The sequence below is a fragment of the Melospiza melodia genome, chromosome 4, assembly GCF_035770615.1.
Source record: "Melospiza melodia melodia isolate bMelMel2 chromosome 4, bMelMel2.pri, whole genome shotgun sequence".
Classification (NCBI taxonomy): Eukaryota; Metazoa; Chordata; class Aves; order Passeriformes; family Passerellidae; genus Melospiza; species Melospiza melodia.
This window is the reverse complement of record NC_086197.1, coordinates 64,342,131-64,364,602: the sequence shown is the minus strand read 5'-3', so window position 1 is coordinate 64,364,602 and position 22,472 is coordinate 64,342,131. Positions and strand designations below refer to the sequence as shown.

Sequence of the window (22,472 nt, the reverse complement as noted above, 5' to 3'; positions counted from 1 at the left end):
TTGTATTTTTGCAGTACTTCTGAGTTGTACTTCTTGGGAAAAATAAAATGTGTTCCAAATGTGTACAATAGAATTATAATTCAGAACCTTTGTGCTGAATTGGCAGTAAATATCAGTTAAATTAACTTAATTGAAGTTCCTGGTAATCATTTGGCAGAGGCAAAATACCAACTAAGGGATTCATAGTGTGGAAGTTGCCAAATGAAAGTTGAGATCATTGAGGTATTTTAGATATTTTGAACTAATTTCTGTATTTCAGAAGATATGTTTGTTCCCTGACATGCTAAAGCTTGCAAGTTGAAAGAAATGTAAATCTGAGAAAACCGGCAACTTTATGATGGTGTTGTTTATATTCTAAAAAATATACATCAGGATAATTCTGTTTATGTTTCAGATGTTTTTAGTTTGTTTTCTTCCTCCAAGACAAACAGACTTTTGAGCCTCTTCCCACAGTTTGCATACTTACATAGTTCTCTAGCCCCTTTGCAATCTTAATGTAGATATATTGCTGTCCTTCCTGGGAATAACTGGGAAGCACAAGTATTTTAAGCATGCTGTGGACACAGCTACTCAGAATGGAGTTCTGAGTCTGAAGGGTGTTCCCTTTGCTTCATAACCACCTGTTACAGGGCTTGCAAGGGTTTTTCAGGGTGAGAGAGAGGCGAGAATGTTGACCTCATGTTCAGAAGGCTTGATTTATTATTTTATGATATACATTACATTATTACTATGCTAATAGGAATAGAGAGAAAAGTTCTCAGAAGCTTGCTATGCTAAGAATAGAAAAGGAATGAATAACAAAGGTCTGTGTCCAGGCAGAAAGCAAGAACAGCTCTGCTGTGAGTGGTCAGTAAATCCAAACACCCACCCGAGACCAATCACAGATGCACCTGTTGCATTCCACAGCAGCAGATAACCATTGTTTACATTTTGTTGCTGAGGCCACAGCTTCTCAGAAAGGGGAAAAATCCTAAAGAAAGGATTTTTCACAAAAGATGTCTGTGACAACCACCCACAAAAGAAGGTTGGATTGAGAGTAGTCCACCTTTGCAGTGTGTTCAGGGCCAAGGTAATAATCATGCCATGCAGTGAATACTAATGAATCCATCTTCAGATTCCATGTGCTGGAATATCACTCTCCTCAGAATAGGTTTTTTTGAGTATATGGTTAGTCCAGTTCCTCACTCTGGATCATGGAGTTAGATCACCATAGTAAACTTCTGTATAGATGGTGTTTTGTGGTGTGGACTATGGATTTATACTTCTGTATCTGGTGTATCTGAATTTCCACACATCTCTGGGGTGTAAAACCCCTGTACCCTGCCATAGGAGATCTTAAAAACATCTGTGTTAGCTGTATATAAAAACAGTCTCTCCTCAATTTGCTCAGCTTCACAACTCAAGGTGCAGCTGTAAACAGCACTACAGAGTTAAAGCAGTTCTTCAAATGGAATACAGGTACTCATGCTAGGGATTCCCAGTGGAAATGAGCAGCATTTCATTACCAACCAAAACTGGTAATATGAAGCTTTCTCTTACTCTATCATATCCAAGCTACTTCTGTAAAGCATTTGAAACCACACTCTATTTTTTTCATCACAAAGGGAGATGGTTCTCTAAATTTCTGATGTTTTTTGAAATTAGTATTTGTTCTGCCTGGATCAGTTTTATACATAATAAGGAAATGTACATGTATAATGTACATGTGTAATTTTGTGATAGCAGAAAGAATTTACACACTTTGAGTCAAACTAATATTTTTTTTAATTCAGATTTTCAGTTGTCTAGGCAATATAGAACAGTCCCTAGATACATTTGTTTGCATTAGTTTGAAATATGCGATTGTTTTTCAGAATAACGTCAAAACCTATCAGACTTTTGCATAAAAAGCAGGGAAAAATTTATTTTAAAAACCATAATTTTCTCCAAAAGATAGAGTTTTCCCTGAGCTGAAATATAAACAGTGTGTTATCCTGCAGGAAGTAGGGAAAGAAGTCAAAAAGTGCTTAAGAAGCTTTCGTAGCTAAGGTGATAAATAAACTTTATATGTAGATATAAACAAATTATGCCTTTTCTATCTGGAACCTCAGCTTTTGTAAGTTAGGTAATTGTTCTGGATTTCTACCATGTTTGAAATGCTTAATTTGGATTAAGTACTCTCTGACATAGTGCTTCAGCTAGCATTACCCCATTGAGTCTTTTGAGTTCATAATAGAGAAAAGAGTAAAGGTGCAGTATGTGGTCATTGTCCAAAGTGACAGTGCTGCTTTGGAGAAAAAACAACTTTTATTTCTGTCAAGAAGTTAAATGTCTGTTTCTTCTCATCCCAATTCTGCTTCTTTTTTTGATGAACCTATCCAGACACAAAAATATTGAAACATAAACAAAAAGAGATACTTCTTTTCTTTTTTAATTTTTTCCTGTCTGTTTTTCTTTAACCTGATATGTTACAAATTAAGAGCTTTTTAGGATGCTGGATAGACCTTAACAATTTTAAAGTTAAGGAAATTCTTCAATGAGATGACAAACACTTGTTTCTGCTATTTGTATTGTTTAAGTCTTTTAGTCTATTTTTCCTTTTGTCAGTTCATAGAGTCTATATTAGATTTTAAGTATTGTCATAACAGTTTATTATAAAAACCCCAGATGTTTAAAAAATAGACAGATCCCTTGGGGTTTGGGAAAAATAGAGAAAGCACTGGGTTTCTTATGAGCTCAGTTCAATTCCCCACTCTCTTTAAAGAAGTAACACACTTGGTTCTGCTCCCAGCATGATCTGATTCAAGAAATGAGCATGGTTTTTGCCTAATGATCAGTTTCTGGACAGATGAATACATACTGTGCATGAAGCAGAAAATGGGAAAGTATATTAATCTGCCTAGTCATGTAGAAAAGTCCTGTTTCCTAGCAGCATGCTCGTCAGTAATGATCCAGTTTCTTCTGCCATCACTCAGACTTACCATCAATTTCACTAGATCCAAGTGCACTGCAGCACTGGACCCCTAAGAGAAACATGTGGGTTCTTCCCAGGGGAGTGACTTCTGAGCTCCTGCACAGAGGCTGGCAAGGGAGTGCTTGATGTTTTCCACAAGCTGTTAGCCCATGATGGAGGTTGACTCCATCTCATTAACACATTCTCCAGCAACACTGAAATGAGTGATTTTCTGCCATAGAGGTGTAACAGCTCTATAACCAATCCATAGGGTAAATAAAGAAAAGGAAAGTTCATCTTCCTCTGAATCTTCCTAGGATCACTCATAGCTTTCAGTAGAGATGTCTCCCTCTTGATACTGTCAGCAAATCTGCAGCATTAACAAGCTGTACAATGTGATTATTTATTGTCCCTGCTCTTATATTTCATTTATCAAAAGGTAAATGTGATAAATTAGACAAAAATAAATATTTTTCAATAAAAAGGAAGAAATAGTACCATTTTATACTTGTAGCCATTATCTAATACCTGGTCAGGTATTAAATATGCTACATCTTAAAAACACGTGACTTTTACACAGTGTTTGTTGAATGTTGCTAATTCATCCATAGTTCAGAAGTTTACTCTTGTAATAATTTAGTGAGTTTTTAATTAAAAATTACTACCCTGAAAATATATAAACAGTGAAGTCTGTATTAGTTTTTTTTTTTTCCTGATTGATCATGAATCCTTATTATTACAAGTTGTGTTAATGTGTATTTATTTTCCTAATCTGATGCAGGTATCAAACCAGATGAGTTTATGAATAATAAGAAATCACATGAAGTGCAGGTGATGTCAGAGCTGGTAGACAGCATAGCAAATTATTGTGGGATAAAGCAGGTAAGAAAGCATTTCTTACTTTGTGTTACCAGGCACCTTCTGAGTTATTCTCCTTTTTTTGTGCAAATACACCACTTTGATATTCTGTCACTGCTGTTCTTATTTTTCCTGTACCAAACTGGAGCTAAAGGAGAGCTGTTGGGACCAAACTGAAGGACAATTTTGTTTACAAATGTACTGTTCCAAAGGAACTGCCTTTCAGTGACTCATAATCACTCATGAGTAATTTTAAAAAGTTAAGATCATCCTCTATGTGTTGAGCAGCTAAAAACTGTTCTGCTTTTTGGAGCAGTACTGCCTTGTTTGTCAGTATTATATTGCTGGCAGTGTTGCACATGTGTCAGTAGGAGAGCTGCCTTGTGTCATGTACACAAGAGTGTCACACAGAGACAAGGCTGAATATCTTGGGCAATTTTGAAAGCTCCTCTTATTCTGACACAAGATTTAAATAATTTCGTATTTTTTAATGCTGTTCACTTTTGTTTAACATGGATTGAGATCTATAAATTGGAAATCTAGTTATGATGTTTTTAGTTTGAAGAGAGACCAAATTAAGCAGAGATTTATGTGTGTATGAAATACATTTGGTAGAACATGTTTGAGGCCTAGACACCCAACACCATTATCACTAAGCAATTACTGCCTCAGTTGGCTGTTATGTTCATCAGATGCTAGGTTTGTCTTTGGATGGTGAAGAATTGCAGGATTCCTTTCTCAAATTTGATTGTAGCTTAAACCTTTTTTTAATATACATGTAACTATGACTGCACAGTGCACTAGATCACTGTTTTAGTAAAACCTTGTAGAGGTTTATTTATGTATCTGTTGACAAAACACGAGCACCCCAGCAATACTTGGCATTTTTGAGTAGTATGTTTCACATTTTGTTAGACAAAGTGCACCAATACCATTTCCTCAGTTTACATGCATATGCTTTTTTGTAAGCTTTTTCAGTGGTAAGCCTTATGGTAAATTCCATACTTTAGGCCTGCGTTGTGGTAAGGCTAAATTTTTCAGGTGAGCTGAGTTTGTTTATTCATTTTAATCTCTGTAATGCTGGTAACTGGCCAATGTAGCTTCATCCTTGCTTTAAACTGGAAGTGACGTGGGACTCTCAACGGATATTTGATTCCTTTCTACATCTGAGCTGCGCTTGCTTTCCATGCAAAGGGCTGTAACTATAAATGGAGACTTATTTCCTCCAGGCTAATATTCATTCCCAGAAAGATTTGTGGAGAACAAATTATATTTGTTTAAAACCAAAGGTTAATAAGGTACCTGCCCAGATTTTATGATGAGGGTATTTTCTCTGTATATTCTTTTCTTGTAAGTAAATATGTATGAGTGTAGTTTTAAATGAATGTACCTGCAGCATCCCAGGTTGCTGTTGCTCCCACCACAGGGAAAACCCCAAAACTTGGATTCAGCTCTGGATTGCTGAAGCTGAACTTTGGTTAGGAGGTTATTTGGCTCAGACTGAATTTAATTTAGATAAGTAAATGATGCTGTACTCTTGCTAGATTTGGGTCAGGCCTTTGTGGCATCCTTGGAAACAGAGATCAAAATTCTCAGTCCTGACCATCTGTTTTGTGAGGAACAGCTGATGGAGACAAAGTTTTAGGCAGTGTTCTTACAACTGGGATTGTCAAGTAAATAGAGAGCTTTAATTAAGGCCAAACATTTGTGGGTGAGACGCAATCAGTTTGTGAGCATCTGCAGTCACTTACAGCGATGGAAGGCAGGCTCTCCTGCAGCCCTTGAGGAGCCACCACAGTGACAAGGGTGGGTGCCCTCCACAGCCCCAAAGTGGGGGTGCTCTGTAGAGAACAGAAATACACCAGCAGCACACTTGTGAGTGTCTTGTGTTCTCTCATGAGCGTGTTGTTTTGCCTTGTTTACCTTTTGTTTCAGGCAAATATTAGTTGTTCAGTCCTTTCATGTACTGAAAAAGCTGTAGGAGGGTATAGTTTGCTTACAGTGCAATAGTAAGTGGTCTCTGCATTTGCTGGAAAGTGGAGTTTCATATAGCGTTTTCATTCAGATTTAAATAGCTCCTGTTAGATTCAGGAATGAAAGGAAAGCAAAAACCCTGTTCAGAAAGTAAAGAAGTAAAGCCATCTTAATAACTTAACCAAAGTTTCGATGTAGCTGGTTACACAAACCAGTCCTTACTAAGTATTTGTCAAAATGCTGCAGTTTCATTCAGGGATTAATACTTTTATCAGGTGGCTTGGAGTATCTCTATACATGGGGTTATTTTCTATTTACTTTTAAAAAAAATTATAACATTAAATGAAAATTATTATTGCAGTGTATCACTAAATATGAAATGCTGACTGCTCTATAATAACTTTTTTCCATTTTAGTTGTGCACTATAACAATATTTATTTGTGCAAAGTTCCAAATCTCTAATATATGAGAAGAGCTTTCCTGTTACTTTGGAAAATAAAGAAAAGCCTCCTTCTTAGTCTTTAAAAAGCAACTCCTTTTGTTTTTGTTTTCTTTAAACTTAAAAAAAAAAGTTGCAATTATAAATTTTTAGGAGTTTTTCCTTATTGATTTTTTCTTATCCTTTTTGCAAAAGAAAATACATGTAGAATTTAATTAAAAAATCTAGAAGCATGAAAACACCACATGTTTTACAACAGCACATGTCCTCAGGGTGTTTCTTTCAGATATTACAGATCACTGACAGCTTGGAAAATGCCCTCCATTTCACCTCCATACCCACATTGTATAATGGGTGGTAGAGGATATTGCTCTCTGTTGGTATTTTATAATGTACAATAGTAAATAGCAAAATAAGAATAAAAGCAAAAATTTTATTACCACTTTAATCACTTCTAGGTTTATGATTTTAATTTAAACATTAAAGCAAAATAACTAAAGAGCATTTTTTTCCAGTAGTTTGATGACCCTTTTAAGCACTGTTCCTATCATATAAGTGGAACTTTTTTTTTTTAAGAAATTCTTGATTAAACTCTGAAAAGAAGCCAGTGTTGACTCCTCTTTGCTTAAGCACACATTTGTTTTATTTAATGTATTGTTCAAAGTTTTCCTTGGAAATTGCAGCATGTGCAGCAAGACTTGGAGTGTATAATGTAAGGATGATATAATTCTGCATTCAGCATCCATTACACTTGTGATTTCGTGCTGGGAAATGTTGGAATGCTTGATTGTGCCAGAAACTGTGTTTAAACATAGGACCCAACTCACTGTGGACAAGACCTTTGGAGTTTATTATATCGTGGAAATTTCATTTTGAAGGTTCATGCTTGACAGATATGCTATGGATTGCTTATTACCTTTCCCTATGTAATCAATGGAAAGTAAAGCAGGGACTAATTTAATTCAGTTTATTTGTTTAGTGCGAGATCGTTGCTTGCTATTTTTAGTCAACTTTTCCTTTTGTTTCTAAATCCCAGTGCTAATTTAACAATGTGTTACTATTTTCTATTTACTTGAGAAACTTTCCCGAGCTGCAGCTGGTCCCTACAGCCACTAGGGGTCACACTTAGGAATGATTCACTACCCCTCTCTTGGGTAACCAAAAGCTGCTTTTCACAGAAAAAATTCAAAACTTGAAGTGGAGGTGTGCATATTCTACACAATTGTAATAGCTGTTAAACAAAAGGGTGGGTAAAATTATTCCTTCAAGACTTCTTTTTCATTTCAAATGACAGAAACACAGAATGGGTCAGGTTGCAAGGGACCACGGTGGCTCACGTGGTCCAACTTCCCTGCTCAAGCAGGGTCATCCTAGAGCACGTGGCACAGGATGGTGCCCAGATTATTCCTTAATATCTTAATATTCCAGTGCTCAGTCACCTGCACAGTAAAGAAATTCTTCCTCATATTCAGGTGGAATTTCCTGTGCATCTGTTCCCACCTGTTGCCTCTTGTCCTATTGCTTGGCACCACCGAGAAGAGCCTGGAAACCTCCTCTGACACACTCCCTTCACATACTTGTACTCTCAGTTGTCTCCCTTCGAAACTGAACGGGCCCAGCTCCCTCAGCCTTTCCTCACAAGAGAGGTGCTCCAGTCCCTCATGATCTTTGTTGCCCTCTGCTTGATGTGCTCCAGGAGCTCCAAGTCTCTCCTGTGCTGAGGTGCCCAGAACTGGGCACAGTGCTCCAGGTGTGGCCTCACTGGGGCTCAGTAGAGCACAATAGGACAAATGTGACAAACAAATGACATTTTAAAAAGTATGCCTAGGTTATATAGATTCCATTTCACTAAATTCATTCCTGTACAGATTTATTTCAAAAAATGGTATGGTTGTAGCTTGTCTAGATTGCAAATATTCATCAATATCACATGATGACTACCCATGAGAATGCCATGTGCTACTGAGTAAACAATTTGTACCTAATAGTATTCTCCACTGTTTTCCATAGTCCTTAGTGACATTGTCTCAGATTTTTCTTTCTAATTCCATGGCTGTCCAAATCTTTTCATTAAGATAATGAATAAATCTTTCTTTCTCATTGAGTAAAAATACTGCTGTATTGAAGATTTTTACCTGGTAAATAACTATGCAGTTGAGTTTAAGATGCATCCATGTAGTGCATACTGCAATTTAGGTTTAGCAGTAGCAGTGTAAGATTTCTTATGAGCATGTAACAGACCAAGGACAAAACATAGAAGTTCTTGAATCAAACACTTCCAGGAGCTTCTACAAAGAAATCATTATATCTAGTCAATATTATTTTTAGTAGATAACTGGATAGAAGTGAATGTTATAATTTTCTTTCCTTAGAGAAGTGTCACTCTGCCAATTCTTATAAAATATCGTGTTATGTATTTATTACATATTAAAGCATACATTATATAAAGCTGTGATTACGTGCTGAAAGGTCTTAGGTTACTCTTGTTTTTGCTAATGCTTTGTAAGGGTATTTTCTTCCTGAGTTACATCAGTCACTGAACTAGCACGATATCAGCTGTAATACAAATTAAACTGGTACCTATCACTCCTTCCTTCAGAATGGGCAGTGGAAAGTACATGTGGATTGTGAGCCCCTTTGTTTATTAGAAAAGCATCCTCATGTTAAAAAGAAAACTGTATGGGTTGTTTTCACAGAATGGGAAAGCAGAATAAACAGGCATTCTGGCATAAAAGAGTATCAATATCTCTCATCTTTAGGTCAGATCTGAAGGGATTAAATTAAGCACTGAAACTAGAGATGCTTTTTGCTGTACACCCACTGGTTGTAGGCTCCTCAGTGTGGGAATTAGGTGCCTAAAGCTGAATACTGTGAATTGTATATTTGCTAACTCTGACCCAGTTCAGCAAGGGCAGGTGGAATTGCTGGTGGTTTATGGTTATTTTTTTTTTGGCAGAAGAAAGGTCTGTATCAAAAAATGTACTGAAAGTCTTTACAAGAAGCAGGGCATGTGAATTGCAAAAACATTGCAATGTCTATTTTCTGGAGCACGTCAGTTAAGACTTAATTCTGTGTTTTAAAGTCAGGAAAAAAAATCAAAAAAATCAAAAAAAGCAAAAGAACTAAGTGCATTGAGAAGTATGATGCTAATAAGGTAACTATTCAATCCATGCTTAAATTTTTAGGGAATAATTTTACACTTAAAGTGTGCCTTGTTGCTCATTAATATAGCAATTTTCTTTTCCTTTATTTTTTCTCCATTATCTAGGTGATTGATATAGGTTCTGGGAAAGGCTACCTGAGTTCATTTCTGTCCATGCAATATAACTTAAAGGTTTATGGCATTGACTCCTCAAGCTCCAACACAAATGGTGCTCATGAAAGAAATAGAAAATTGAAGAAACACTGGAGAGCATATCAGAGTCGAGGGAAAGAAAGCCTCAAAAGCCAGAGTTTGGAAATGGCAAATGACAGGCCAGTGGAACATGAACTTAATTGTAAAAAAATCAATGAAGAGCTCTTAAATAATGCCAATAGTCTTCAAAATCAGGGCCAAGTGATTATTCAAGATGTAGTTCCTTCTTGTGGTTTCACAGAAATGACTGCACTCGAAACCAACACAGAAACTGAAGCTGATTTAGTCAGTGGGACACAATCTCATGAGACCAAACTTTCTGAAGAGGTTCTTGCTGTTCTAAATGTTCTTCCTGTTGATGCCGTAGAAGATTTTTCTTCATCTCATTGTAACTGTGGGGAACTCTGTGAAGAGGAAAAAGTACAAAGAAAAATGATATCTCTCAAGACTAAAGCAAGAAAGTCAAGTGAATCGAACCTCTATCTTCCACTGACCTCTTGCATCACTGCAGAAACAGAACTCAGTGACATCATAACAGATCTGGAGGTTATTTTACTTTAAATATTTACTGTATTTAGATTGTCTGTTGTCTTTATATTGCCATTTTAATATGTATATGTTTGCTGAGTGTACATAGAGTACTATGTCCGGTGTAAATGAATATTCTGGCCCAATAATGGTTTTTAACCAGACAGCAGAAGTATGTCTACCATATAAAGATTGTATTCCTATTTTGCTATATGTGTTAGGATGTTCTTGAATCAGTCTTTAGAATTTATGTGGTAGATAATAATCACCTGGCAAAGTTAACAGCTTATTCAGTTATTTTACAACTGTCATTATAGATAAAGTCTAATTATTATGAATTTGTTATTATTTACCAGGGAGATGCATATCTTAAGCATTGGAGTTTCAATTCTCCTAAAAGTTACTTTTTCAAGTTACATATTTTTATACCTTCATTCACACTGGGAAGGCATAGGAGAATTTATTGTGTATACTATTCAAGATGAAGAATTTGTAAAGAATTATTATATTTTGACTTTACAGAATTACTTTAATTTCATTTAGTAATTTACTAGCTGGCAGGGTTTGTGTCTACACAAACAAGCTCAAGTTCAGCTGCCAGTGGCACAAGTCTAGAAACTCTGAGGTTGTATGTTTAGTTTTTATGCCTGAACTAACATACATTGATTGAGTAGATGCATTCAGTCTTTTATTGAATGATAAAAACTTCTCTGTGTTCAGTAGTGATCAAGCTATTTTATTCCAGGGTGTAACAATCTCTGATTCAAGACCATTAGTTTGTGCTAACAATCCTATAACTTGAGCTATAAATGCAGCTGAGTATCTGAGAACATGTGGAGCAAACTCATGTCTGTCTGCAAAAAACACCCTGAGCAGAAGGGTTTGTTGATGAAGCATATGCCTATACATTTGCACAGCTGGATTGTGCGTCCTCTTAGTGTGTAATTTGTACAATATTGAAGGTGGAAGAAATCCTATATCACTGCCTTTTTTGATACAAAAAAAATACTGTCAGGGAACATGAAAGAGGAAAGCAGAAGTTTTCCTGTTTCAGACATGAATGCACTGTGTAATACAGCTGGGTGTGATAATCAGATAAAATCAGAATGATTATAGAATGGTATCTCAACTGAGTGACCCTGGCCTAATTTCTTGTTGATAACCTGTAAAAGTGAAGGCTCTGGGGAGACTTTATAGCACATTCCATTATAGTACCTAAATGGGACCTTACAAGAAAGCTGGAGAGATAATTTTAAGAGGGCATGTAATGATATAACAAGCCTTAAGATGAAGGAGGATAGATTTAGATTAGGTAGACACTAAAAGGAAATGCTTTACTGTAAGGGTAATGAGACACCCGCAAAAAATTGCCCAAAGAGGTTGTGTATGCCACTAGAAGTGTTGAAGGCCAGGTTAGATGAAGCTTTGAGCAACCTGGTCTTGTGGGGCAGGGGGGTTGGAACTAGGTGATCTCTAAGGTCCTTTCCAACCCTAATGATTTTTTGATTCTATGACTAATAAATATGTCTGTAATTCAAAGCAACACCATGTTTGCCATGTGGATCCCAACCAGTAATGTCAGAAGGGAAATATCTTGTTATGAATGGTTAGAAGAGAGAGAATTTTCATGGAGAAATGGAGGTAAAAGCAAAGGAAAACAGGAAAGTAGAAAATAGAATGGGCAGAAGAGCAGAGCATCTGAAGCTGAAGTTCTTACTTTGTGCTGTGAAGGAGAATGCCCATTTGTTGTTGAATAGCAGCGGGCGTACTGAGAAACTGTCAGTGATGGTGTTTGGGAAATGACAAAGCTGCTCTTCACCTTAAACCTGTATTTAGGAAGTTGCTTTGATTTCAACAACTTAAACTAGCAGAAATGCCTTAAATAGGTGCAGCCAGATTTACAGCAAGGAATCTTTGCTAAGAAAAGTAGCAGTGGTACTAATAACAAGAACAGGAAACCTAGGAAAAACTAGAGAAAATGGTCTGTGCCCAGTAAACATGTAGATATTCCCTTCCCTGCAGCTATGTTACTCATAGTCTTGAACTTCTGCATCATGGCAAGTTTTCACCATATTTTCTTAGCACTGAAGAGCTTTGATTAGCATTGAAAAATTCTAGAATAGAACAGCAGGAGTCCTTGTGGAGTCGGGTATTTCTACCTTACAGCTCACTATTTGCAGCACATTCGGGTTTTGGAGTTTGTTTTTGTTTGTGCTCTATCAGCCGATGAATGAGATGATTTTTTGTTGCCTTTTTTTTTCTTTTTCTTCTTAGGACTGTATGATGGTGGGTCTACATACATGTGGAGATCTTGCTGCAAATACGCTACGAATTCTTACTGCCAAGCCTGAAATCAAAGCCGTTTGCAGTGTGGGCTGCTGCTACCATCTGCTGTCAGAACAGTTTGAAAACCAAGAAGGTAATTTTGAGCTTAACATGTGGCTGCCAGTTTGCATGTTGAGAGTATTATACCTTTCAATTAATAATCTCCTTGTGTTTGTTCCTTTCCAGTGGCTTATTCAGTACTGGTTTTATTTGTTTTATGAGGGTCATTCACTCCCAGATGCGTTGTTGCTTTTCCATTATGCCAAGATTCCTAAAATTTTTACTGAGATTGGGGACATAAGTGCATAGTGTTTTTATACGATTATAACTACAGCTGGTTTTATTTCATTAAATTAACTATAAATGTATAGACTGTTTTAGTCCAGTATGTTTCCATCCTTTTGAAATATTTTGTACCAGATTTTATCCTCGGCTATCTCTGTGCAACATCCAGTTATGTTAATTTGTATATATACAACAATGAGCAGAGTTAAGATTTTGTAAAGTAAGGTAATACTCAACAAAACAGTCATCTGGGTGCTGTGCCAGTCTTTGCCCATCATAAAACAGTACATATATAAGATTTTTTCTTGGGAAGATAACATGAAAATTATTTGTGGATCCAGAATATATTTTCCTACAAATGGAAGGAGGGTGTTTCATTTTTGAGAGAAAGTTGGTATTTTTACTTGAAATTGTGTATAATGAAAAAGATTTAAGGAACTTAAATCTTTGTTGAGACCACTTGGCTTTCTTGAGACAAGTGGTACATAGCTGATATGTCTAAATGACCATCTGCTGACATGCTACAACCTGATCATCATATCAGTAAATCTGAAAAAGGCTTGGCTTGGCAAGGTGTACTTCAGCTCTTTCAGGGAACTTCACAGACACAAAGGCACATGGGACTCAGCTATTGCTCTTAAGGAGTTAGCTGCTTAAGTAGTCACAAGCACAGCTCCACACTGACCATGACACATGCTAGCTTTCTTGCTTTAATAATCTTTTCATGTTGATTTTAATTAACTCTGCAAGTCTTTTAAGAGGTTTTTCAGTGTATTAGTCTTAGTAATTTCAAAATACTTCAGCTCACTCCAAAAGCAAAGGAAAAGAAAATACAATTGAAATTTCTATGCTACAAAAAAGCAGTTAGAGAAAAAATACACAATTACTTTTACATCAGAGTTTCAAGACATTAAAAACTTTTCAGGTACTTCTCATTAAGTCTGAGTGTCTGAAACATTTGGTTCTTTCTTATTGCAAAGACGACGCAGCTTCCTGTGCTAGCTATATAGGATTACTTTTTGCAGACCAGTGCATAAACTCAGACACCCCCAAAGGATCAGGCATGATAACCTTTCAAAGTTCAAATAAACAGATATGTGTACATGGTTAGAAGAGATACTGCAGTTTCATAGCAGTATGAAAATGAAGTCAAATTGCATGTTGAATTGATTTTACTCTGCTTGAAGGACAAAATTATTCTCAAAGGAGAACATTTGGACAGAACAAAAGGAAATTACAGTATACTTTTTTTGGGAAAGAATATATATATTGTTTTAATAATGCTCAAAAATAATTTATTTTTTTACTACTACTATGAGACTGCATATTCTAAAATGTATAATGCTGTTGTATTCCCCTACTAAGTCATCTACCATATGGCTTGTTCTTAAATGTGCAGTGGAGGGCTAAGAGAACAAGGACTGACAATATCTAAGATTTAAGATTTCTTCAAATGGAAAATGGGAAAGAATTCAGACTGTATCTTGTGTCTGCATTTCCTGTGCATGGACTTCAAACTGACAAAGCATTCTGGAGGATGCTAGGGGACTCTGTCTCTTATCAGATGGTATTGGTCCAACAATTCAAGCAGTAAAAGAGCTCCTCTTGTAGCTAGCAGAAGCAGGTGGATTTTAATACTGCTTCCAGAATGGGCCAAATAATAGCATTTAAGTAGCAAGTAACTTCTGAAGGTCATCTGGACCAGATCATGGCACAAAGCAGGGCCAGCTTAGATTGTTTCAGTCAGGGTCATGTTTTGAATATCTCCAAGGACAGTGATACAGTAGCCCATTTCAGTGTTTGCCCTCACCATGAATTTCTTTCCTTCATATCCATTCAGACTTTGTAGTTATTGTGCATTATCTATTGTCTTTTTCATTTTGCACTGCCAAGAATAGTCCAGCTTAATCCTTTTTGTTGTCTTTCCTTTAGGAAAACAGCAGTTAGATCCCTTCTTGGCTGCAGCCCTTTAGTGCTTCTGCCACCAATAAATTAATTTCAGTCATTATACTGGGCTGAAGAGCCCAGAGGAGCACTCCAGATACTCTCACAAGTGCTAAAAAGGGAGAATAATCACATCCCTTAATCTGCAGGCTTCACTGTCAAGCTTCAGATTACTATTGATTTTCTACCTATTTTTGAATAGGTAGAGGTTTGAATAGTTTTGAGTCATATCTTTCAATTTTGTCTATAAAGATACTAAGGAAACTTTGCTGAAAGACTTCATAAGATGAAGATAAACTGTGACTCTGCTGTCCCCTAGTTCGTGGAGCCGGTCACTGCCTCACAGAAGGCAGTAGTTTGTCAGTGCCTGGTGAATTCCTGCCAGCTAGTGTCAACCTTTGTCTTACTCTTCGTGGGCCTGGACATGGTTTCCATGAAAAAGTGCTCCATAAACTTGTTGAGACTATCTGAGCTTATTTAGGGGAAGATGGGTGTGGTTTTCACCTGTTTCCTGTAATCAGGATGGGCATGATCTGTAAAAGACTATAGAGTATGGCCTTCATGGGGCACCAGTGAGTTATGTGGTCCTGCAATGCATCCCATGTGGCCACATGCAGATTTTGTGTATTTCTGGTTGGCCTGTGTGGTACCTCAGCCAGTATGATCTCTGCTGTAGGTAGTCCTTTGCTTGTCCAGGCTCTGACACTGAACTCAGGAGAGCTACTGGCTACTCTAGGCCATCAATCAGAGATGGCAGAGACATGCAGATGCTTTGTGTGGAGAGACTAGTTTGAATGTTAACAAGCAGGTTTAGAGCTACATCTCTGCAGTGACAGATCTTCCCAAGAAGCAGAGAATTGGGCAGAACTTGATGCAATACAGGAATTTACTTACTCATTGGAAATGAGTCCAGTAAGCAAGGGCTTGCCTGCAAGGATGCAGTGGGAAGATCTGTTAGAAAGCATTCTACATTTCTTTTATCTTGACTGAGTAGCTTCGAAGTTTTTCAAAATCTGTTTTTAAAATGTCATTTGTTCTCTTTAAAAACTTTTTTATTTTCTTGAGGTGTGCACCGTTAAAGTCAAGGTTGTGGCAAGTCCGCCTCAAAGCTCTTGCCCCCAAAGTAGCAGATTTGCCATCTTTGCTGTTTCTTTAATGTAAACTCAGAGGGCTGTGCTTGTAAGCACAGTTGAAGCAGAGGAGCCACCTCACAGAGGAGCTGCAGTGGACTTCTGGTTGCCATAAATAGGTATGGCTGGACAGTATGTTCTTTGGCACTTAAGATTTAATACCAAGATCAGTCTTGTTTGAGGCCAATGAAAAATTACTTTTCCAGTTCATATTACAGTTTATATTAACTGGAATTAAATGGTATTCATAGGAATAAAATTTACCTGTTATGATGCCTAACATAGTGTTTATAAGTGTGAGGTGTTGAGTTGACAAAATATCAACAAAATGTTATTATGGTGTTTTTGTTGGACTACTGAATTACCTTGCTTATCACAAGCTAGGGATTTTTTTTTGTTTCTGAGATGACTTCAGGGAATAATGCATTACATTTCTCACACACTCTAAAAATAGTACAGATATTGCAAGATTGGCTGATTCAGTTTGGTGTTGGACCTGCTATGAATACTTTGTGAGCATTTCTGATGAAAGTAGGTGCCAGCAGTCACAATCTTGAATAATAATGCAATCAGTACATAGTGTCCTTCTGTGTGTCTCTAAATAAGCTGAATTCAGCTGGAAATTTTTGTAATGGGACCACATTTCCAATTGTGCTGGGAATAATTTTGAACTGTTAAGATCATGAAAGTCTTTGCTTTGATTTATTAGCGGCTAAAACAACCAAGAGCTGTTATGTAACATCAAATTTCAACTCAGTTTTAAGAAGTTGAAGCCAATGTCTTTTAACACCTGTCTTTAAATTTCACTGCTGTTATAAGCAGTATGAAATTCTAAGTTTCAGTTAATAAGGAATAATATGACAGCTCTTGGAAAATTCTAAGTAGTTTTACTTTGGCTCTCTCTAAGGAGAATTGTCTGTTTATATAGAGATTCTTGTATGGATAAAATATACGTAGCCATTAGTATAATTGATTCCTTTGGGGGTTTTCTTCTCTATTACTGCATTGGGTAGTCAATTACATCAGAGTAGAAAATATTTTACTCTTTATCAGAGACATTTTGCATAAACCTATTTACATAGTGAGCCATTATGTCAGTTTTTCTGGGAAAAAAAATCAGTTTGCTAATGATTTTTAGGTTAAAACAAACTCTGTGTCTCTGTTCAGGAGATAGTCTTAGGATTTTTGGGAGCTGTTTTATCTTACATTCAGCTAACATGTTTTTGGGGCAATGTACCAGCTGGTCTATGATTATCCCTAAACAGAGAAGAACGGAAATTTAACATATTTTTTAAAAGATTTTTCTTTACTTGAAAAGGAATTTGGGTTTCTGTGTTCTGATTCTCTTCTTTCCATCCTCCATATCACCAAATACATCAGTACCAGTCTGTTTTGAGGAAAAAAGACATGAATGTTGCTCTTGCTTTGGAGCTACTGTTAAGAGACGCACCACAGAGATGGGGTAACTGAGATTTTTTTTAATATATCCCTTGGGGCGGAATAAAGTGAAACAAATGACAGGTATATATATAAATGTATGTGTGTGGGTGTGTGGGTATATATATTTTAGAACAATTGGGTTGCAATAGAAATGTAGCCATTTTGGTTGTTACCTATAGTAATATGACATTATAAAGGCATGAAAATATCACTGTAGAAAATATACAAAGAAGAGAAAGAAATTATTAGAGTAGCTAGCAGAGAGGAAAGATACCATCACCCATCATTTTTGCACTTCAGGAGCACTTTGCACCTCAGATGTCCATTGGTTGAAGTGATGGTCACAATCTTGATCTGTCAGGGATGGGGCAAGCCATGAAACAAAGACTTCAAGGGTTAATATAGGCTCAGGTTGGAAATGCCCAGGTACCTCCCCTGTGGGGGGAAGTTTTCACACTTTGCATCATGTGCAGTCCTCAGCAAGTGTGGTCACAGCACCAAGCCTGACAGAGTTCAAGAAGTGTTTGGGCAGTGCTCTCAGGCACATGGTGTGATCCTTGGGAATGGTGCTGTGCAGGGCTAAGAGGTGATCTTGATGATCCTTTGCGTCCCTTCCAACTCAGCATATTCTTAGATTCTGCAATTTGAAATAGGAGATAGGTGTAGTTGTATAGATGCTTTCAGTGATAGCTGTCTGATAGAAGCTCTTTTGAGGTTGGCTTAAGTATGACAAAACAAATTCCATATTGTGTAAGGATTTCCAAAGTCGGGTCACTGCTGGGTACAGGAGTTCTAAAGCCCTCCAGGAAGCTGTGGAAAGTAGCTTCTTAATCAGGCACTCTGAAAGAAGTCAGCAAAGCTTTTGCAGAATAAACTTTGACTATTAAAAGCTATTGAACATAATTAAGAGAACCAAAAGGGTTGCAAAGGGTAGTCAAAATTCACATACAGAATTTTATTAGACTTGTGAAACATGGGAAAGCCTTGAGTAAGGTGGATTCAGAGGACAAATACTAGGAAACTGAATTTTCTAAAGGATTACTTACATAAATATAATGGCTTGGTATCACTCTGTTCCACTCAAATATAAAAGATTACTCACTGTATCAGGGTATTAGAGTACAGATGATTTATGTGTAGACTAGGTATATTTTCAAAGATATTCCACAGCCAATGTCTTAAAATAGCTAGCACTGATACCATGGCAACACAGGAAAACACTTCCAAGCAACAGATCAAAAAGCTTAATTTCCTTCCCAAGGCATCTAGATATTGCTGCATAGGGAACCTTTCCATGTATTTGTGACACAGCTAACTAGTCACTGAACCCCAGATGTTTTCTATAAAAATTGATTCTGAAAAAAATATGAAACTTGAAAAAATACTAACAAGGTAAGCTTTACAGATGTTAAATGACAGTATTACCTATTGAAGTTATTATGATATTTTCCATTAATTAGTGTAGCAAGAATATATTAAAACCTGAAACCATCTTATATTTGTACTTTTCTCAGTGTGTACAAAGTATGAGGTTAGAATTGAGAATGCCAAAGTTTTAATGCACATAGTTAAAACATACTCTAGGTTTGTGTGTTGGAAATTATTTTGGTGACAGCTGATTCTGTTTCATGGAATTAGAGAGCATTTTTCTTCCCCACTGTCCTCTGCTTCCCCCAGCAAAATCCTGCTTAGTCAGGGGACTTTTTTTGAAAAATGCAAACTCAAGGAACAGTGAATTACATGGCCGAGGAAGATTTAGTCTTTTCCAAGAAGGAAAAAGGCAGGTTAGTAGTTATCTATTTTTTTTGGGAATAACAGAAGTAGATGTTGTGGAAGATAGAGGCTATGGAGGATCTGAAAAAGGTTATTTGTGTTTTAGTACAACTTTGATGAAGTTCACAATATATACAAAGGCACAAAGTATGGTGTATGTGAAAAAAACTGAGGAGGGTAATAAAGATTAATTTCCACTGAAAAATCTCAGAAGAAAAAAGCCATTTCAATCCATTGAATTACATAATCAGCCAAAAGAGCAATTAGGTTTAGGGTTGGGATTCAGAGATTCTGACAAAGCTTACAGCTCCAGGGACGCCCGGGCAGGAAAAGACATGCCAATGGGAACACGATGCTGCACCAACTTTGCTGGCTCCACAGCTTTCTGATCTGGCTTATCCCACAGAACCTAAGTCAGGCTTATTTTTTCCAGTAACATTAAAGCTTGTTGGTCCTGTTGTTTTATAAGGACCACATTTTACTGTAAAGCTTTGTGAAGTAAAATTTGAATATTAGCGCACTAAAAATTGCAGTATTATTCTTAGAAATGCAAATTGATGGATGGACTAATATTAAAGGTATTGGAGAAGCTTGTCCCATTCTCTTGAACTTCCTTGTCATCATTTGTGCACATACAGAGTTGGCAAATGTGAAAAGGATTTTATGAAAAAAGGATTTTCGTAGAAGGAATTCTGTCTGATTGGCTACTCTGTACTGAATTATAATGTGGTTGCTTCATGCATTGTTGGACACTTGAGCTGTTTCCTGTGAAATGTTCCATGGAATACTTAAAATATACTTAAAATGTTTCTTGAATATTTTTTGAGATTTATACAGTTTAGAACTGCTGTTGTGATAGATAGAAGCACAATATATATGAGGTATATAGTATTAAGTATATCTGAAATAATTGCAGACATTAAAACAAATTCCAGTTTTTTAAAATATAGCTTGTAAATATATGAACTTTATAGCAATACTTTAATCCTAAAATTTTTTAAAGTGTGCTTGAGAGCAGACTGGATGTGAAAAAATAAGTAGAACTTAAAGCAATATTGTAGATGTGTGGTCAGCTTTTGATATATGGGAAAAATTTATTTCTAACTTGAAGCATTAGTTTCCCTCTATTTTCCTCCTACTTTACAGTTTCAATAATTTAAAAGAAGATGATGTTTTGACTGATAATCTTTTCCAAAGATTATCTGAATTATGCATGAACTGATACTGAGATTGTAGCTGACAGGGTAGTAACTTTAACTTGAATGAATGATTAATTTGCCTGGAGGACAGGGTATAAATTGGAAGAGATTTGCTTGAAAAGATCAAGGATTTAATCTTTCTAACTCAGTTTGCAAATTTTTATTTTGAAATATTTTAACAATGATATTGGAAAGACATACAATAGGAACCATGTCAGTCATTGTTTTCTTGCACTCAATAAGTTCTTACTGACATCCCTGCAGTAGAAATATCCACATATTCCATGTACTCCATAATTAGACTTGAAGTTAATTAATATTTTAGAGCTTGTCATGAGGCACTTAAAAATTCTTATTACATTTCTAGTGCTGAAACCACTTGCAATCTGTTTGGTCAAATTTCATCTTTATTTCTAAAAAGTCTTCTTTCTCGTTCTGCTAATCATGCTAATAATTAAAATCCTATTCTAAATCATGGTTCTCAAACCAATATTCAGCCCCTAAGAGTCTCTGGTATCCCTCAGGGTTAAAAGGAGAGCAAAGTGTGGGGTTGCCTGCAGAGGTTTCTTGCCTGCCTGCTGTTACTCTCTGATGGTCAGCTGAGACTGGGCACTTCTGCCAGAAAGCCAAAGGCTTTCCCTCCCTCCCATGAGTTGTGGGGAGGGTTCTTTATAGCTGTTTTTTTTTTTCTTTGCTTGACTTTTATGGAGTGAATTATATATCTCCGACTGTTGGTAAATTTTCTGCTGTCCCCTCTTTTTAACCCCATTATATGATTTATTCTGAAATATGCCCCAGTTCCCTTCCTGTGCTAAAAAGCCAGGATCTCGGCCAATTTGTGTTGGTTTTTTTTTTAAGAAAGCAGTAAATCTTATTCACTATTCTAAAAATCAGCTGACAATGTAATAATGAAAACTCTAAACATTTAGAGTTTGTGTATATTTAGACGTGACTATTAAGAACATCTATAAAGTAATCTCTGTACCAGTTTTCCCACATTTGCATTAGGGCTAAACATGAATAATTGTCTTGTTACTCAAAATACAAATGATACTGAAACTGAGCACATATTGTGAGGCAAATGCTTCTTGGTGTTTTGAAGAAACAGCAAGAGTCTTTGCAGCTGCTCTTTTCTGGAAAACAAACATTCTGCCTTACAGCAGAATGTTGTTTCAGAACTAGAATAAACAAATACATATTGTTCTGTGTGATGTTTGAAAGACATTTGGGATAGAATAAGAAGACAATGAGAAGTGGTACTGAAGCCCTGCTGCATGGAATGACTCCTTGGCCTACATCTTGTGATTCATGGCATGGTGTAGGTTGCCATGAGTATCTGCAGACTTTTCTCTTGTCCCTTTGACTGTTTTTTTAGTGGATTTTTGTAAAGGGCATTCACTTAAAATTGTTTTGGAAAATGTGAAATTATCAGCAATTCAGCATAAAGCAAAAACATCTGTTGCAGGGAAAACATGTTTTTTGTAGCATCACCACAAGTTTTGGTACTGGATGAGAGCAGTTAAGTGTTTCTACTACATTACCTACTGTTCATCTTGCTGAATCCATTGTGTAGTCTGAAAGAGGAAAAGCTGTGCCTTTGTTTTTTTCCTCCATATTGCAGAATGCCACGACCAAGTCTGGGGATTTCCCATGTGTCAGTACTTGAAGGACAAAGGCTGGTGCTGTGGTCGCAATGCTCGGATGTCAGCATGCTTGGTATGATTCCCCCTCCTTTCTTTTTCTACTGAGAGCTTTGTCCAGATGTTACAGGATTCATTGTTTTTGGCTTCTGATCCTGAAGCCATGACTTTACTCCAAGAATCTACAGGATAACATCATTAATGTTGTAAGCATGATGAATTATATCTAAAAAAATACAGTATTGACCTTCCAGCTTTATAAATTTTATACTTGCTGGAGGCATGAAAAAATGAGTATTGATAGAAATGTATTTTAAGAGTGGACAGAAAGGCCAAAGCTTTGCTGAAACCTAAACAAGGTAACCCCTCAGGATTATAGTTCTTGGCCAAGGACTTAGGGAGAAACAAGGTAATTTTAGAAGGATTGCAATCAGTAACTCCCTCAATGCCTTCATGATTCACAATATTGAATGTTCTAGCTGTTTAAAACGTGAACAACCCTGCCTGTTCCAAAAACTAGAGGAGCTCTAAAAATCCATGCAGTTTAAGAGTCTGGAAACTTCTTTTTAACATTGCACCAAGAGAAGAAGTACTATTTTAAAGACTTAGCCTCATCAAGATAGAATGATGAGCTGTTGTCTAATTTGAA

General features: G+C 36.5%; 1 protein-coding gene across 3 annotated transcripts in view; it reads left to right on the top strand.

The window, feature by feature from the left end:
• METTL25 (methyltransferase like 25) overlaps nucleotides 1-22,472 on the top strand; it is a 44,414-nt gene that overhangs the window by 5,502 nt on the left and 16,440 nt on the right. For all 3 annotated transcript variants that reach the window (XM_063154950.1, XM_063154952.1, XM_063154951.1), the window contains exons 3-6: nucleotides 3,714-3,814; nucleotides 9,473-10,105; nucleotides 12,362-12,506; nucleotides 21,805-21,899. In XM_063154950.1, the coding sequence (XP_063011020.1) occupies nucleotides 3,714-3,814; nucleotides 9,473-10,105; nucleotides 12,362-12,506; nucleotides 21,805-21,899 (974 nt within the window). The remainder of the gene's footprint in view (nucleotides 1-3,713; nucleotides 3,815-9,472; nucleotides 10,106-12,361; nucleotides 12,507-21,804; nucleotides 21,900-22,472) is intronic.